At 44.7% G+C, this 20,361-nt stretch overlaps 1 protein-coding gene across 2 annotated transcripts in view; it reads right to left on the bottom strand.

Annotated features, from left to right (window-relative positions):
- uba1 (ubiquitin-like modifier activating enzyme 1) overlaps nucleotides 1–20,361 on the bottom strand; it is an 84,345-nt gene that overhangs the window by 2,407 nt on the left and 61,577 nt on the right. For both annotated transcript variants that reach the window (XM_084184251.1, XM_084184252.1), the window contains exons 15-21: nucleotides 10,698–10,762; nucleotides 10,055–10,250; nucleotides 9,706–9,780; nucleotides 8,152–8,341; nucleotides 1,538–1,626; nucleotides 1,173–1,265; nucleotides 558–749 (exon numbers count right to left, since the gene is read on the bottom strand). In XM_084184251.1, the coding sequence (XP_084040377.1) occupies nucleotides 558–749; nucleotides 1,173–1,265; nucleotides 1,538–1,626; nucleotides 8,152–8,341; nucleotides 9,706–9,780; nucleotides 10,055–10,250; nucleotides 10,698–10,762 (900 nt within the window). The remainder of the gene's footprint in view (nucleotides 1–557; nucleotides 750–1,172; nucleotides 1,266–1,537; nucleotides 1,627–8,151; nucleotides 8,342–9,705; nucleotides 9,781–10,054; nucleotides 10,251–10,697; nucleotides 10,763–20,361) is intronic.

The raw sequence follows: 20,361 nt of genomic DNA, 5'->3' as shown, positions 1-20,361 counted from the left end.
ATGTTCATAGTAGTTGGTTAGTTCATGATGGTTCATAGTAGTTGATTAGTTGGTAGTAGTTGGTTAGTTGATAGTAGTTGGTTAGTTGGTAGTAGTTGGTTAGTTGATAGTAGTTGGTTAGTTGATAGTAGTTGGTTAGTTGATAGTAGTTGGTTAGTTGATAGTAGTTGGTTAGTTGATAGTAGTTGGTTAGTTGATAGTAGTTGGTTAGCTGATAGTAGTTGGTTAGTTGATAGTAGTTGGTTAGCTGATAGTAGTTGGTTAGTTGATAGTAGTTGGTTAGTTGATAGTAGTTGGTTAGTTGATAGTAGTTGGTTAGTTGATAGTAGTTGGTAGTAGTTGGTTAGTTGATAGTAGTTGGTTAGTTGATAGTAGTTGGTTAGTTGATAGTAGTTGGTTAGTTGATAGTAGTTGGTAGTAGTTGGTTAGTTGATAGTAGTTGGTTAGTTGATAGTAGTTGGTTAGTTGATAGTAGTTGGTTAGTTGATAGTAGTTGGTTAGCTGATAGTAGTTGGTTAGTTGATGAAGGCCCAACACCCCCCTCCCCGGTCATGTACCTTGTGGCTGGGAGCAGCGATGGGTTCTGAGAAGGTGAAGAAGGGGAGCGCCAGGTTCATGAAGCCGTTCTTAAACGACTCCAACTTCTTGTGTCCCTGAACGATCTTGATGAGCTCCAGACACACCAGACCCACGACCGCCGCCGTGGTGGTCGCTATCGCAGGAATGATCTTACCAGCTATCAGCTTACTCTGGAGACACAGAGGGAGGAGAGAGAGGGAGGAGAGAGAGGGAGGAGAGAGAGGGAGGAGAGAGAGGGAGGAGAGAGGCGGGAGGAGAGAGGCGGGAGGAGAGAGGCGGGAGAGGGAGGCGAGAGAGCGAGGAGAGAGAGGCGGGAGGAGAGAGAGGCGGGTGAGAGGCGGGAGGAGAGAGGCGGGAGGAGAGAGGCGGGAGGAGAGAGGCGGGAGAGGGAGGAGAGAGAGCGATTAGTAAATGGCGGCTGTGGTGGTTGCCACGGCAGGAATGATCTCTCTGGAGAGGAGCAAGAGACATTTGTACACAATACTTTTGTTTTTGTTTTTTGCTCCAGGCATCTTTAGTCAAAAGTCTGATAGTTGAAATGTGACATCAATGGCTGTGTGTAGGGGGATGTCAATGTGGGAGTGTGTATACACCTTGTGTCTGTCGGCAGGGGGAATGTCGTAGTTCTCTGCTCGCAGGTTGGAGGCAGCCACGATGAAGTCCATGTGGAAATTAGAGTCATCATCCTGGAACACAGTTACCACAGAGAGACATACACACAGTTAACAATCAAACACACAAATGTTAGACAAACAGAGGTGGTAAGGACGACAGGACTTGAAAGGTGTTGTAGGAGAACGATGTCGAGAACACAGAAGTAGAGTAAAGTGAGATGGGAGTAGAGAGAGAGAGAGGGGGGAGATGGGAGTAAAGGGAGAGAGAGAGGGGGGAGATGGGAGTAAAGGGAGAGAGAGGGGAGTAGAGAGAGAGAGAGAGGAGTAGAAGGAGAGTTCTATACCTTCTCAAAGTCGATGGCAGTGAGTTTAAACTGAGAAGAAGCTTCAGGTCCAGGTAGCAGAGTCTTCAGCTCCTCCAGCCTGTTGTCATCTACACACACACACACACACCCCGCAGACACACACACACACACCCCGCAGACACACACACACACACACCCCGCAGACACACACCCCGCAGACACACACAGACACACCACGCAGACACACCCCAAAGAGAAACACACACGAAGGTTAGGCATACACAGACAGTGTTGATTGTTTTACAGACAGGGAAAGTGGCCAATGACATCCGTAGCAGGGTCATCTCACATGGCCGGTGGCGAGAGGTGGGATCTGTCTTGCTAACACATAATAACAGACAGTCCCATGGTTATTTGACCCTCTTAGTAACCCACTTTAACCCACTGTGTTATGTCAGAAAGCAACGTGTTTCTTTCACTCATGCGTTGGGCCACCCAATTTCATTCGGCAGCAAATGCATTGTGTTATAAAAAAGTAACATTTCTGAGGACACGTCTTTACGCATGCGCTCCAACGGGCTTGTTTTCCTTCTCCAAGTATTGTGTTTAGACAAGATAGTCAACTCCTACAGGTAGAAGGTTGACTATCACTAGAAACTATTATTTAGATAACCCTACAGGTAGAAGGTTGACTATCACTAGAAACTATTATTTAGATAACCCTACAGGTAGAAGGTTGACTATCACTAGAAACTATTATTTAGATACCCCTACAGGTAGAAGGTTGACTATCACTAGAAACTATTATTTAGATATCCCTACAGGTAGAAGGTTGACTACCACTAGAAACTATTATTTAGATACCCCTACAGGTAGAAGGTTGACTATCAATAGAAACTATTATTTAGATATCCCTACAGGTAGAAGGTTGACTATCGCTAGAAACTATTATTTAGATATCCCTACAGGTAGAAGGTTGACTATCGCTAGAAACTATTATTTAGATACCCCTACAGGTAGAAGGTTGACTATCGCTAGAAACTATTATTTAGATATCCCTACAGGTAGAAGGTTGACTATCACTAGAAACTATTATTTAGATAACCCTACAGGTAGAAGGTTGACTATCGCTAGAAACTATTATTTAGATACCCCTACAGGTAGAAGGTTGACTATCGCTAGAAACTATTATTTAGATATCCCTACAGGTAGAAGGTTGACTATCACTAGAAACTATTATTTAGATACCCCTACAGGTAGAAGGTTGACTATCACTAGAAACTATTATTTAGATACCCCTACAGGTAGAAGGTTGACTATCAATAGAAACTATTATTTAGATATCCCTACAGGTAGAAGGTTGACTATCGCTAGAAACTATTATTTAGATATCCCTACAGGTAGAAGGTTGACTATCGCTAGAAACTATTATTTAGATATCCCTACAGGTAGAAGGTTGACTATCGCTAGAAACTATTATTTAGATATCCCTACAGGTAGAAGGTTGACTATCGCTAGAAACTATTATTTAGATATCCCTACAGGTAGAAGGTTGACTATCGCTAGAAACTATTATTTAGATATCCCTACAGGTAGAAGGTTGACTATCACTAGAAACTATTATTTAGATATCCCTACAGGTAGAAGGTTGACTATCACTAGAAACTATTATTTAGATAACCCTACAGGTAGAAGGTTGACTATCGCTAGAAACTATTATTTAGATATCCCTACAGGTAGAAGGTTGACTATCGCTAGAAACTATTATTTAGATACCCCTACAGGTAGAAGGTTGACTATCACTAGAAACTATTATTTAGATAACCCTACAGGTAGAAGGTTGACTATCGCTAGAAACTATTATTTAGATATCCCTACAGGTAGAAGGTTGACTATCGCTAGAAACTATTATTTAGATATCCCTACAGGTAGAAGGTTGACTATCACTAGAAACTATTATTTAGATAACCCTACAGGTAGAAGGTTGACTATCGCTAGAAACTATTATTTAGATACCCCTACAGGTAGAAGGTTGACTATCGCTAGAAACTATTATTTAGATAACCCTACAGGTAGAAGGTTGACTATCACTAGAAACTATTATTTAGATACCCCTACAGGTAGAAGGTTGACTATCGCTAGAAACTATTATTTAGATATCCCTACAGGTAGAAGGTTGACTATCACTAGAAACTATTATTTAGATAACCCTACAGGTAGAAGGTTGACTATCGCTAGAAACTATTATTTAGATACCCCTACAGGTAGAAGGTTGACTATCGCTAGAAACTATTATTTAGATATCCCTACAGGTAGAAGGTTGACTATCACTAGAAACTATTATTTAGATACCCCTACAGGTAGAAGGTTGACTATCACTAGAAACTATTATTTAGATATCCCTACAGGTAGAAGGTTGACTATCACTAGAAACTATTATTTAGATATCCCTACAGGTAGAAGGTTGACTATCACTAGAAACTATTATTTAGATATCCCTACAGGTAGAAGGTTGACTACCACTAGAAACTATTATTTAGATACCCCTACAGGTAGAAGGTTGACTATCACTAGAAACTATTATTTAGATATCCCTACAGGTAGAAGGTTGACTATCACTAGAAACTATTATTTAGATACCCCTACAGGTAGAAGGTTGACTATCACTAGAAACTATTATTTAGATATCCCTACAGGTAGAAGGTTGACTATCACTAGAAACTATTATTTAGATATCCCTACAGGTAGAAGGTTGACTATCACTAGAAACTATTATTTAGATATCCCTACAGGTAGAAGGTTGACTATCACTAGAAACTATTATTTAGATACCCCTACAGGTAGAAGGTTGACTATCGCTAGAAACTATTATTTAGATATCCCTACAGGTAGAAGGTTGACTATCGCTAGAAACTATTATTTAGATACCCCTACAGGTAGAAGGTTGACTATCGCTAGAAACTATCATTTAGATACCCCTACAGGTAGAAGGTTGACTATCGCTAGAAACTATCATTTAGATACCCCTACAGGTAGAAGGTTGACTATCGCTAGAAACTATCATTTAGATACCCCTACAGGTAGAAGGTTGACTATCGCTAGAAACTATTATTTAGATATCCCTACAGGTAGAAGGTTGACTATCGCTAGAAAATATTATTTAGATATCCCTACAGGTAGAAGGTTGACTATCGCTAGAAAATATTATTTAGATATCCCTACAGGTAGAAGGTTGACTATCGCTAGAAACTATTATTTAGATATCCCTACAGGTAGAAGGTTGACTATCGCTAGAAACTATTATTTAGATAGCCCTACAGGTAGAAGGTTGACTATCGCTAGAAACTATTATTTAGATATCCCTACAGGTAGAAGGTTGACTATCGCTAGAAACTATTATTTAGATATCCCTACAGGTAGAAGGTTGACTATCGCTAGAAACTATTATTTAGATATCCCTACAGGTAGAAGGTTGACTATCGCTAGAAACTATTATTTAGATATCCCTACAGGTAGAAGGTTGACTATCGCTAGAAACTATTATTTAGATATCCCTACGGGTAGAAGGTTGACTATCGCTAGAAACTATTATTTAGATATCCCTACAGGTAGAAGGTTGACTATCACTAGAAACTATTATTTAGATATCCCTACAGGTAGAAGGTTGACTATCGCTAGAAACTATTATTTAGATACCCCTACAGGTAGAAGGTTGACTATCGCTAGAAACTATTATTTAGATACCCCTACAGGTAGAAGGTTGACTATCGCTAGAAACTATTATTTAGATACCCCTACAGGTAGAAGGTTGACTATCGCTAGAAACTATTATTTAGATATCCCTACAGGTAGAAGGTTGACTATCGCTAGAAACTATTATTTAGATATCCCTACAGGTAGAAGGTTGACTATCGCTAGAAACTATTATTTAGATATCCCTACAGGTAGAAGGTTGACTATCGCTAGAAACTATTATTTAGATATCCCTACAGGTAGAAGGTTGACTATCGCTAGAAACTATTATTTAGATATCCCTACAGGTAGAAGGTTGACTATCGCTAGAAACTATTATTTAGATAGCCCTACAGGTAGAAGGTTGACTATCGCTAGAAACTATTATTTAGATATCCCTACAGGTAGAAGGTTGACTATCGCTAGAAACTATTATTTAGATATCCCTACAGGTAGAAGGTTGACTATCGCTAGAAACTATTATTTAGATATCCCTACAGGTAGAAGGTTGACTATCGCTAGAAACTATTATTTAGATATCCCTACAGGTAGAAGGTTGACTATCGCTAGAAACTATTATTTAGATACCCCTACAGGTAGAAGGTTGACTACCGCTAGAAACTATTATTTAGATACCCCTACAGGTAGAAGGTTGACTACCGCTAGAAACTATTATTTAGATACCCCTACAGGTAGAAGGTTGACTACCGCTAGAAACTATTATTTAGATACCCCTACAGGTAGAAGGTTGACTATCGCTAGAAACTATTATTTAGATATCCCTACAGGTAGAAGGTTGACTATCGCTAGAAACTATTATTTAGATATCCCTACAGGTAGAAGGTTGACTATCGCTAGAAACTATTATTTAGATATCCCTACAGGTAGAAGGTTGACTATCACTAGAAACTATTATTTAGATATCCCTACAGGTAGAAGGTTGACTATCACTAGAAACTATTATTTAGATATCCCTACAGGTAGAAGGTTGACTATCACTAGAAACTTTTATTTAGATATCCCTACAGGTAGAAGGTTGACTATCGCTAGAAACTATTATTTAGATAACCCTACAGGTAGAAGGTTGACTATCGCTAGAAACTATTATTTAGATACCCCTACAGGTAGAAGGTTGACTCGCTAGAAACTATTATTTAGATACCCCTACAGGTAGAAGGTTGACTATCGCTAGAAACTATTATTTAGATATCCCTACAGGTAGAAGGTTGACTATCGCTAGAAACTATTATTTAGATATCCCTACAGGTAGAAGGTTGACTATCGCTAGAAACTATTATTTAGATAACCCTACAGGTAGAAGGTTGACTATCACTAGAAACTATTATTTAGATACCCCTACAGGTAGAAGGTTGACTATCACTAGAAACTATTATTTAGATATCCCTACAGGTAGAAGGTTGACTATCGCTAGAAACTATTATTTAGATACCCCTACAGGTAGAAGGTTGACTATCGCTAGAAACTATTATTTAGATACCCCTACAGGTAGAAGGTTGACTATCGCTAGAAACTATTATTTAGATATCCCTACAGGTAGAAGGTTGACTATCGCTAGAAACTATTATTTAGATATCCCTACAGGTAGAAGGTTGACTATCGCTAGAAACTATTATTTAGATATCCCTACAGGTAGAAGGTTGACTATCGCTAGAAACTATTATTTAGATATCCCTACAGGTAGAAGGTTGACTATCACTAGAAACTATTATTTAGATATCCCTACAGGTAGAAGGTTGACTATCACTAGAAACTATTATTTAGATATCCCTACAGGTAGAAGGTTGACTATCACTAGAAACTATTATTTAGATATCCCTACAGGTAGAAGGTTGACTATCACTAGAAACTATTATTTAGATATCCCTACAGGTAGAAGGTTGACTACCACTAGAAACTATTATTTAGATACCCCTACAGGTAGAAGGTTGACTATCACTAGAAACTATTATTTAGATATCCCTACAGGTAGAAGGTTGACTATCACTAGAAACTATTATTTAGATATCCCTACATGTAGAAGGTTGACTATCACTAGAAACTATTATTTAGATATCCCTACAGGTAGAAGGTTGACTATCACTAGAAACTATTATTTAGATATCCCTACAGGTAGAAGGTTGACTATCACTAGAAACTATTATTTAGATATCCCTACAGGTAGAAGGTTGACTATCACTAGAAACTATTATTTAGATACCCCTACAGGTAGAAGGTTGACTTTCACTAGAAACTATTATTTAGATACCCCTACAGGTAGAAGGTTGACTATCACTAGAAACTATTATTTAGATATCCCTACAGGTAGAAGGTTGACTATCACTAGAAACTATTATTTAGATACCCCTACAGGTAGAAGGTTGACTATCACTAGAAACTATTATTTAGATACCCCTACAGGTAGAAGGTTGACTATCACTAGAAACTATTATTTAGATATCCCTACAGGTAGAAGGTTGACTATCACTAGAAACTATTATTTAGATACCCCTACAGGTAGAAGGTTGACTATCACTAGAAACTATTATTTAGATATCCCTACAGGTAGAAGGTTGACTATCACTAGAAACTATTATTTAGATACCCCTACAGGTAGAAGGTTGACTATCACTAGAAACTATTATTTAGATACCCCTACAGGTAGAAGGTTGACTATCACTAGAAACTATTATTTAGATATCCCTACAGGTAGAAGGTTGACTATCACTAGAAACTATTATTTAGATATCCCTACAGGTAGAAGGTTGACTATCACTAGAAACTATTATTTAGATACCCCTACAGGTAGAAGGTTGACTATCACTAGAAACTATTATTTAGATATCCCTACAGGTAGAAGGTTGACTATGCTGGAGCAGCCTTCCATATGTTTAATTATGAAATAAAAGCGATCCCCTCCTCACCGACGTTGACGTTAGCGCTCTGCAGCTCCTGGTCGGAGACGTGGATCTTGACCCCTGACCTGGGGACAAAGGTGGGCACCGATAGGCTGTCCAGGATCTTAGCCACGCCGACACGGTCAGTAGAGCCCTGCATGCCGTACGACCGGGCAAACAGGTTGGCTCCTGCCATCACATAGTCCATATGGAGGTCCTAGAGAGGGAGGGACACGTTAGAGAGGGAGGGACACGTTAGAGAGAGAGAGAGAGAGAGAGAGAGAGAGAGAGAGAGACACTGTTACATGGAGAGAGGGAGGGACACTGTTACATGGAGAGAGGGAGGGACACGGTTACATGGAGAGAGGGAGGGACACGGTTACATGGAGAGAGGGAGGGACACGGTTACATGGAGAGAGAGAGGGGGACACGGTTACATGGAGAGAGAGGGGGACACGGTTACATGGAGAGGGGGAGGGACACGGTTACATGGAGAGAGAGAGGGGGACACGGTTACATGGAGAGGGGGAGGGACACGGTTACATGGAGAGGGGGAGGGACACGGTTACATGGAGAGAGGGAGGGACACGGTTACATGTAGAGGGGGAGGGACACGGTTACATGTAGAGGGGGAGGGACACGGTTACATGGAGAGGGGGAGGGACACGGTTACATGGAGAGGGGGAGGGACACGGTTACATGGAGAGGGGGAGGGACACGGTTACATGGAGAGAGGGAGGGACACGGTTACATGGAGAGAGGGAGGGACACTGTTACATGGAGAGAGGGAGGGACACTGTTACATGGAGAGAGGGGGACACGGTTACATGGAGAGAGGGAGGGACACTGTTACACGGAGAGAGGGAGGGACACGGTTACATGGAGAGAGGGAGGGACACTGTTACATGGAGAGAGGGAGGGACACGGTTACACGGAGAGAGGGAGGGACACGGTTACATGGAGAGAGAGAGAGGGACACGGTTACATGGAGAGAGAGGGGGACACGGTTACATGGAGAGAGAGGGGGACACGGTTACATGGAGAGAGGGGGACACGGTTACATGGAGAGGGGGAGGGACACGGTTACATGGAGAGAGGGAGGGACACGGTTACATGGAGAGAGACACGGTTACATGGAGAGGGGGAGGGACACGGTTACATGGAGAGGGGGAGGGACACGGTTACATGGAGAGGGGGAGGGACACGGTTACATGGAGAGGGGGAGGGACACGGTTACATGGAGAGGGGGAGAGACACGGTTACATGGAGAGAGAGGGACACGGTTACATGGAGAGAGAGGGACACGGTTACATGGAGAGAGAGGGACACGGTTACATGGAGAGAGGGGGGACACGGTTACATGGAGAGAGAGGGACATGGTTACATGGAGAGAGAGAGACACGGTTACATGGAGAGAGGGAGGGACAAGGTTACATGGAGAGACACGGTTACATGGAGAGAGAGAGGGACACGGTTACATGGAGAGACACGGTTACATGGAGAGAGAGAGGGACACGGTTACATGGAGAGAGAGAGGGACACGGTTACATGGAGAGAGGGGGGACAAAGGAAAGGACTCACGTTGCTGGTGCTGAACTCTAGCGGGTGAGGACATCTCTTTGGACCGGACCAGAAGGGGGCGCCAGAGCTGGTCAGCTAAGAGAGAGAGTGAGTGAGTGAGAGAGACAGACAAAGAACATTGATATTAGTACAACAAAACCACATTCAAGTAACAGTGTGTGTGTGTGTGTGTGTGTGTAACAGTGTGTGTGTGTAACAGTGTGTGTAACAGTGTGTGTGTGTGTAACAGTGTGTGTGTGTGTGTGTGTGTGTGTGTAACAGTGTGTGTGTGTAACAGTGTGTGTGTGTAACAGTGTGTGTGTGTAACAGTGTGTGTGTGTGTGTGTGTGTGTACCAGTGTTCTCTGTACCTGTTCTGGGGGGAAGTTGTGCAGTAGTTGATGTATGTTGTTGCTGTACTGGCACTGCCAGTGGTGCCGAGCCCAGACGACACAGTCGGCCCAGCTGCGAGGGCAGTCAGTCACCAGACTCTTATAGACGGCCTCCAACACGTCTAGAGGCTGGGCTCCAGGAAGCTTCAGGGTCCTCTCCAGGAACTTGGGATCTCTGGTTCATAAAACATTCATATAGATCATATTAAACTCTTCTAGACGGCCTCCAACACGTCTAGAGGCTCCAGGCAGCACCTCTGCGTTGAGTTACAGATGCAGCAGTCTACTATAACTTAGAGTTTCAGACGCCAGAAAGGGATGGACTCTTAACCAGAGCGACCTAGTAGCTTGGATTAACCTTATTAACTATTATGAATTGATTTATTTTTCACTCTTTATGCGGTGCGCACTGCACAGAACATCGGAAGAATTATCACTCAACTACTGTAATGTGTGTCAATTAATCCCGTAAGGGATGGGTTGCCAACTGGCCATTTGACGCCAAAATAAAATGGTATTCATTCATACAGTCAGTGCATTCAACTACGGTAGGTAACACAAGCGCACATCACAATCATAGCATGTTAGAAATAGCCGCCATCTGCTAAATTGGTGGACTTACGTGAGGTACTGCATGGCATTCTCTGATGGCTGTTTAAAGAGACCCTCAAACTCATCACGGGCCCACTGGAGAGGAGAGAGGACAGTTACCATACACATCACACACTGGAGAGGAGAGAGGACAGTTACCATACACATCACACACTGGAGAGGAGAGAGGACAGTTACCATACACATCACACACTGAAGAGGAGAGAGGACAGTTACCATACACATCACACACTGGAGAGGAGAGAGGACAGTTACCATACACATCACACACTGAAGAGGACAGTTACCATACACATCACACACTGGAGAGGAGAGAGGACAGTTACCATACACATCACACACTGGAGAGGACAGTTACCATACACATCACACACTGGAGAGGAGAGAGGACAGTTACCATACACATCACACACTGGAGAGGACAGTTACCATACACATCACACACTGGAGAGGAGAGAGGACAGTTACCATACACATCACACACTGGAGAGGACAGTTACCATACACATCACACACTGGAGAGGAGAGAGGACAGTTACCATACACATCACACACTGGAGAGGAGAGAGGACAGTTACCATACACATCACACACTGGAGAGGACAGTTACCATACACGTCACACACTGGAGAGGACAGTTACCATACACATCACACACTGGAGAGGAGAGAGGACAGTTACCATACACATCACACACTGGAGAGGAGAGAGGACAGTTACCATACACATCACACACTGGAGAGGACAGTTACCATACACATCACACACTGGAGAGGACAGTTACCATACACATCACACACTGGAGAGGAGAGAGGACAGTTACCATACACATCACACACTGGAGAGGAGAGAGGACAGTTACCATACACATCACACACTGGAGAGGAGAGAGGAGAGTTACCATACACATCACACACTGGAGAGGACAGTTACCATACACATCACACACTGGAGAGGACAGTTACCATACACATCACACACTGGAGAGGACAGTTACCATACACATCACACACTGGAGAGGAGAGAGGACAGTTACCATACACATCACACACTGGAGAGGACAGTTACCATACACATCACACACTGGAGAGGACAGTTACCATACACATCACACACTGGAGAGGACAGTTACCATACACATCACACACTGGAGAGGAGAGAGGACAGTTCCCATACACATCACACACTGGAGAGGAGAGAGGACAGTTACCATACACATCACACACTGGAGAGGAGAGAGGACAGTTACCATACACATCACACACTGGAGAGGACAGTTACCATACACATCACACACTGGAGAGGACAGTTACCATACACATCACACACTGGAGAGGACCGTTACCATACACATCACACACTGGAGAGGAGAGAGGACAGTTACCATACACATCACACACTGGAGAGGAGAGAGGACAGTTAACATACACATCACACACTGGAGAGGACAGTTACCATACACATCACACACTGGAGAGGACCGTTACCATACACATCACACACTGGAGAGGACAGTTACCATACACATCACACACTGGAGAGGAGAGAGGACAGTTACCATACACATCACACACTGGAGAGGAGAGAGGACAGTTAACATACACATCACACACTGGAGAGGACAGTTACCATACACATCACACAATGGAGAGGACCGTTACCATACACATCACACACTGGAGAGGACAGTTACCATACACATCACACACTGGAGAGGACAGTTACCATACACATCACACACTGGAGAGGACAGTTACCATACACATCACACACTGGAGAGGACAGTTACCATACACATCACACACTGGAGAGGACAGTTACCATACACATCACACACTGGAGAGGACAGTTACCATACACATTACACACTGGAGAGGACAGTTACCATACACATCACACACTGGAGAGGACCGTTACCATACACATCACACACTGGAGAGGACAGTTCCCATACACATCACACACTGGAGAGGACAGTTCCCATATACATCACACACTGGAGAGGACAGTTACCATACACATCACACACTGGAGAGGACAGTTACCATACACATCACACACTGGAGAGGACAGTTACCATACACATCACACACTGGAGAGGACAGTTACCATACACATCACACACTGGAGAGGACAGTTACCATACACATCACACACTGGAGAGGAGAGAGGACAGTTACCATACACATCACACACTGGAGAGGAGAGAGGACAGTTACCATACACATCACACACTGGAGAGGACAGTTACCATACACATCACACACTGGAGAGGACAGTTACCATACACATCACACACTGGAGAGGACAGTTACCATACACATCACACACTGGAGAGGACAGTTACCATACACATCACACACTGGAGAGGACAGTTACCATACACATCACACACTGGAGAGGACAGTTCCCATACACATCACACACTGGAGAGGACAGTTCCCATACACATCACACACTGGAGAGGACAGTTCCCATACACATCACACACTGGAGAGGACAGTTCCCATACACATCACACACTGGAGAGGACAGTTACCATACACATCACACACTGGAGAGGACAGTTACCATACACATCACACACTGGAGTGGACAGTTACCATACACATCACACACTGGAGAGGACAGTTACCATACACATCACACACTGGAGAGGAGAGAGGACAGTTACCATACACATCACACACTGGAGAGGAGAGAGGACAGTTAACATACACATCACACACTGGAGAGGACAGTTACCATACACATCACACAATGGAGAGGACCGTTACCATACACATCACACACTGGAGAGGACAGTTACCATACACATCACACACTGGAGAGGACAGTTACCATACACATCACACACTGGAGAGGACAGTTACCATACACATCACACACTGGAGAGGACAGTTACCATACACATCACACACTGGAGAGGACAGTTACCATACACATTACACACTGGAGAGGACAGTTACCATACACATCACACACTGGAGAGGACCGTTACCATACACATCACACACTGGAGAGGACAGTTCCCATACACATCACACACTGGAGAGGACAGTTCCCATATACATCACACACTGGAGAGGACAGTTACCATACACATCACACACTGGAGAGGACAGTTACCATACACATCACACACTGGAGAGGACAGTTACCATACACATCACACACTGGAGAGGACAGTTACCATACACATCACACACTGGAGAGGACAGTTACCATACACATCACACACTGGAGAGGAGAGAGGACAGTTACCATACACATCACACACTGGAGAGGAGAGAGGACAGTTACCATACACATCACACACTGGAGAGGACAGTTACCATACACATCACACACTGGAGAGGACAGTTACCATACACATCACACACTGGAGAGGACAGTTACCATACACATCACACACTGGAGAGGACAGTTACCATACACATCACACACTGGAGAGGACAGTTCCCATACACATCACACACTGGAGAGGACAGTTACCATACACATCACACACTGGAGAGGACAGTTCCCATACACATCACACACTGGAGAGGACAGTTACCATACACATCACACACTGGAGAGGACAGTTACCATACACATCACACACTGGAGAGGACAGTTACCATACACATCACACACTGGAGAGGACAGTTACCATACACATTACACACTGGAGAGGACAGTTACCATACACATCACACACTGGAGAGGACCGTTACCATACACATCACACACTGGAGAGGACAGTTCCCATACACATCACACACTGGAGAGGACAGTTCCCATATACATCACACACTGGAGAGGACAGTTACCATACACATCACACACTGGAGAGGACAGTTACCATACACATCACACACTGGAGAGGACAGTTACCATACACATCACACACTGGAGAGGACAGTTACCATACACATCACACACTGGAGAGGACAGTTACCATACACATCACACACTGGAGAGGAGAGAGGACAGTTACCATACACATCACACACTGGAGAGGAGAGAGGACAGTTACCATACACATCACACACTGGAGAGGACAGTTACCATACACATCACACACTGGAGAGGACAGTTACCATACACATCACACACTGGAGAGGACAGTTACCATACACATCACACACTGGAGAGGACAGTTACCATACACATCACACACTGGAGAGGACAGTTACCATACACATCACACACTGGAGAGGACAGTTACCATACACATCACACACTGGAGAGGACAGTTCCCATACACATCACACACTGGAGAGGACAGTTCCCATACACATCACACACTGGAGAGGACAGTTCCCATACACATCACACACTGGAGAGGACAGTTACCATACACATCACACACTGGAGAGGACAGTTACCATACACATCACACACTGGAGAGGACAGTTACCATACACATCACACACTGGAGAGGACAGTTACCATACACATCACACACTGGAGAGGACAGTTACCATACACATCACACACTGGAGAGGACAGTTACCATACACATCACACACTGGAGAGGACAGTTACCATACACATCACACACTGGAGAGGACAGTTACCATACACATCACACACTGGAGAGGACAGTTACCATACACATCACACACTGGAGAGGACAGTTACCATACACATCACACACTGGAGAGGAGAGAGGACAGTTAACATACACATCACACACTGGAGAGGACAGTTACCATACACATCACACACTGGAGAGGACCGTTACCATACACATCACACACTGGAGAGGACCGTTACCATACACATCACACACTGGAGAGGACAGTTACCATACACATCACACACTGGAGAGGACAGTTACCATACACATCACACACTGGAGAGGAGAGAGGACAGTTACCATACACATCACACACTGGAGAGGACAGTTACCATACACATCACACACTGGAGAGGACAGTTACCATACACATCACACACTGGAGAGGACAGTTACCATACACATCACACACTGGAGAGGACAGTTACCATACACATCATACACTGGAGAGGACAGTTACCATACACATCACACACTGGAGAGGACAGTTACCATACACATCACACACTGGAGAGGACAGTTCCCATACACATCACACACTGGAGAGGACAGTTCCCATACACATCACACACTGGAGAGGACAGTTACCATACACATCACACACTGGAGAGGACAGTTACCATACACATCACACACTGGAGAGGACAGTTACCATACACATCACACACTGGAGAGGACAGTTACCATACACATCACACACTGGAGAGGAGAGAGGACAGTTACCATACACATCACACACTGGAGAGGAGAGAGGACAGTTAACATACACATCACACACTGGAGAGGACAGTTACCATACACATCACACACTGGAGAGGACAGTTACCATACACATCACACACTGGAGAGGAGAGAGGACAGTTACCATACACATCACACACTGGAGAGGAGAGAGGACAGTTACCATACACATCACACACTGGAGAGGACAGTTACCATACACATCACACACTGGAGAGGACAGTTACCATACACATCACACACTGGAGAGGACAGTTACCATACACATCACACACTGGAGAGGACAGTTACCATACACATCACACACCGGAGAGGACCGTTACCATACACATCACACACTGGAGAGGAGAGAGGACCGTTACCATACACATCACACACTGGAGAGGACAGTTACCGTACACATCACACACTGGAGAGGACGGTTACCATACACATCACACACTGGAGAGGACAGTTACCATACACATCACACACTGGAGAGGAGAGAGGACAGTTACCATACACATCACACACTGGAGAGGAGAGAGGACAGTTACCATACACATCACACACTGGAGAGGACAGTTACCATACACATCACACACTGGAGAGGACAGTTACCATACACATCACACACTGGAGAGGACAGTTACCATACACATCACACACTGGAGAGGAGAGAGGACAGTTACCATACACATCACACACTGGAGAGGAGAGAGGACAGTTACCATACACATCACACACTGGAGTGGAGAGAGGACAGTTACCATACACATCACACACTGGAGAGGAGAGAGGACAGTTACCATACACATCACACACTGGAGAGGAGAGAGGACAGTTACCATACACATCACACACTGGAGAGGACAGTTACCATACACATCACACACTGGAGAGGACAGTTACCATACACATCACACACTGGAGAGGACAGTTACCATACACATCACACACTGGAGAGGAGAGAGGACAGTTACCATACACATCACACACTGGAGAGGAGAGAGGACAGTTACCATACACATCACACACTGGAGTGGAGAGAGGACAGTTACCATACATATCACACACTGGAGAGGAGAGAGGACAGTTACCATACACATCACACACTGGAGAGGACAGTTACCATACACATCACACACTGGAGAGGACAGTTACCATACACATCACACACTGGAGAGGACAGTTACCATACACATCACACACTGGAGAGGACAGTTACCATACACATCACACACTGGAGAGGAGAGAGGACAGTTACCATACACATCACACACTGGAGAGGACAGTTACCATACACATCACACACTGGAGAGGACAGTTACCATACACATCACACACTGGAGAGGACAGTTACCATACACATCACACACTGGAGAGGACAGTTCCCATACACATCACACACTGGAGAGGACAGTTCCCATACACATCACACACTGGAGAGGACAGTTCCCATACACATCACACACTGGAGAGGACAGTTCCCATACACATCACACACTGGAGAGGACAGTTACCATACACATCACACACTGGAGAGGACAGTTACCATACACATCACACACTGGAGAGGAGAGAGGACAGTTACCATACACATCACACACTGGAGAGGAGAGAGGACAGTTAACATACACATCACACACTGGAGAGGACAGTTACCATACACATCACACACTGGAGAGGACAGTTACCATACACATCACACACTGGAGAGGAGAGAGGACAGTTACCATACACATCACACACTGGAGAGGAGAGAGGACAGTTACCATACACATCACACACTGGAGAGGACAGTTACCATACACATCACACACTGGAGAGGACAGTTACCATACACATCACACACTGGAGAGGACAGTTACCATACACATCACACACTGGAGAGGACAGTTACCATACACATCACACACTGGAGAGGACCGTTACCATACACATCACACACTGGAGAGGAGAGAGGACCGTTACCATACACATCACACACTGGAGAGGACAGTTACCATACACATCACACACTGGAGAGGACAGTTACCATACACATCACACACTGGAGAGGACAGTTACCATACACATCACACACTGGAGAGGAGAGAGGACAGTTACCATACACATCACACACTGGAGAGGAGAGAGGACAGTTACCATACACATCACACACTGGAGTGGAGAGAGGACAGTTACCATACACATCACACACTGGAGAGGAGAGAGGACAGTTACCATACACATCACACACTGGAGAGGAGAGAGGACAGTTACCATACACATCACACACTGGAGAGGAGAGAGGACAGTTACCATACACATCACACACTGGAGTGGAGAGAGGACAGTTACCATACACATCACACACTGGAGAGGAGAGAGGACAGTTACCATACACATCACACACTGAAGAGGACAGTTACCATACACATCACACACTGGAGAGGACAGTTACCATACACATCACACACTGGAGAGGACAGTTACCATACACATCACACACTGGAGAGGACAGTTACCATACACATCACACACTGGAGAGGAGAGAGGACAGTTACCATACACATCACACACTGGAGAGGAGAGAGGACAGTTACCATACACATCACACACTGGAGTGGAGAGAGGACAGTTACCATACATATCACACACTGGAGAGGAGAGAGGACAGTTACCATACACATCACACACTGGAGAGGACAGTTACCATACACATCACACACTGGAGAGGACAGTTACCATACACATCACACACTGGAGAGGACAGTTACCATACACATCACACACTGGAGAGGACAGTTACCATACACATCACACACTGGAGAGGACAGTTCCCATACACATCACACACTGGAGAGGACAGTTCCCATACACATCACACACTGGAGAGGACAGTTCCCATACACATCACACACTGGAGAGGACAGTTCCCATACACATCACACACTGGAGAGGACAGTTACCATACACATCACACACTGGAGAGGACAGTTACCATACACATCACACACTGGAGAGGAGAGAGGACAGTTACCATACACATCACACACTGGAGAGGAGAGAGGACAGTTAACATACACATCACACACTGGAGAGGACAGTTACCATACACATCACACACTGGAGAGGACAGTTACCATACACATCACACACTGGAGAGGAGAGAGGACAGTTACCATACACATCACACACTGGAGAGGAGAGAGGACAGTTACCATACACATCACACACTGGAGAGGACAGTTACCATACACATCACACACTGGAGAGGACAGTTACCATACACATCACACACTGGAGAGGACAGTTACCATACACATCACACACTGGAGAGGACAGTTACCATACACATCACACACTGGAGAGGACCGTTACCATACACATCACACACTGGAGAGGAGAGAGGACCGTTACCATACACATCACACACTGGAGAGGACAGTTACCGTACACATCACACACTGGAGAGGACGGTTACCATACACATCACACACTGGAGAGGACAGTTACCATACACATCACACACTGGAGAGGACAGTTACCATACACATCACACACTGGAGAGGAGAGAGGACAGTTACCATACACATCACACACTGGAGAGGACAGTTACCATACACATCACACACTGGAGAGGACAGTTACCATACACATCACACACTGGAGAGGACAGTTACCATACACATCACACACTGGAGAGGAGAGAGGACAGTTACCATACACATCACACACTGGAGAGGAGAGAGGACAGTTACCATACACATCACACACTGGAGTGGAGAGAGGACAGTTACCATACACATCACACACTGGAGAGGAGAGAGGACAGTTACCATACACATCACACACTGAAGAGGACAGTTACCATACACATCACACACTGGAGAGGACAGTTACCATACACATCACACACTGGAGAGGACAGTTACCATACACATCACACACTGGAGAGGACAGTTACCATACACATCACACACTGGAGAGGAGAGAGGACAGTTACCATACACATCACACACTGGAGAGGAGAGAGGACAGTTACCATACACATCACACACTGGAGTGGAGAGAGGACAGTTACCATACATATCACACACTGGAGAGGAGAGAGGACAGTTACCATACACATCACACACTGGAGAGGACAGTTACCATACACATCACACACTGGAGAGGACAGTTACCATACACATCACACACTGGAGAGGACAGTTACCATACACATCACACACTGGAGAGGACAGTTACCATACACATCACACACTGGAGAGGAGAGAGGACAGTTACCATACACATCACACACTGGAGAGGACAGTTACCATACACATCACACACTGGAGAGGACCGTTACCATACACATCACACACTGGAGAGGACCGTTACCATACACATCACACAC

The sequence above is a fragment of the Coregonus lavaretus genome, assembly GCF_964263955.1.
Source record: "Coregonus lavaretus genome assembly, chromosome: 20".
In the NCBI taxonomy this organism is placed as follows: domain Eukaryota; kingdom Metazoa; phylum Chordata; class Actinopteri; order Salmoniformes; family Salmonidae; genus Coregonus; species Coregonus lavaretus.
This window is presented reverse-complemented; position numbering and strand designations above follow the sequence as displayed.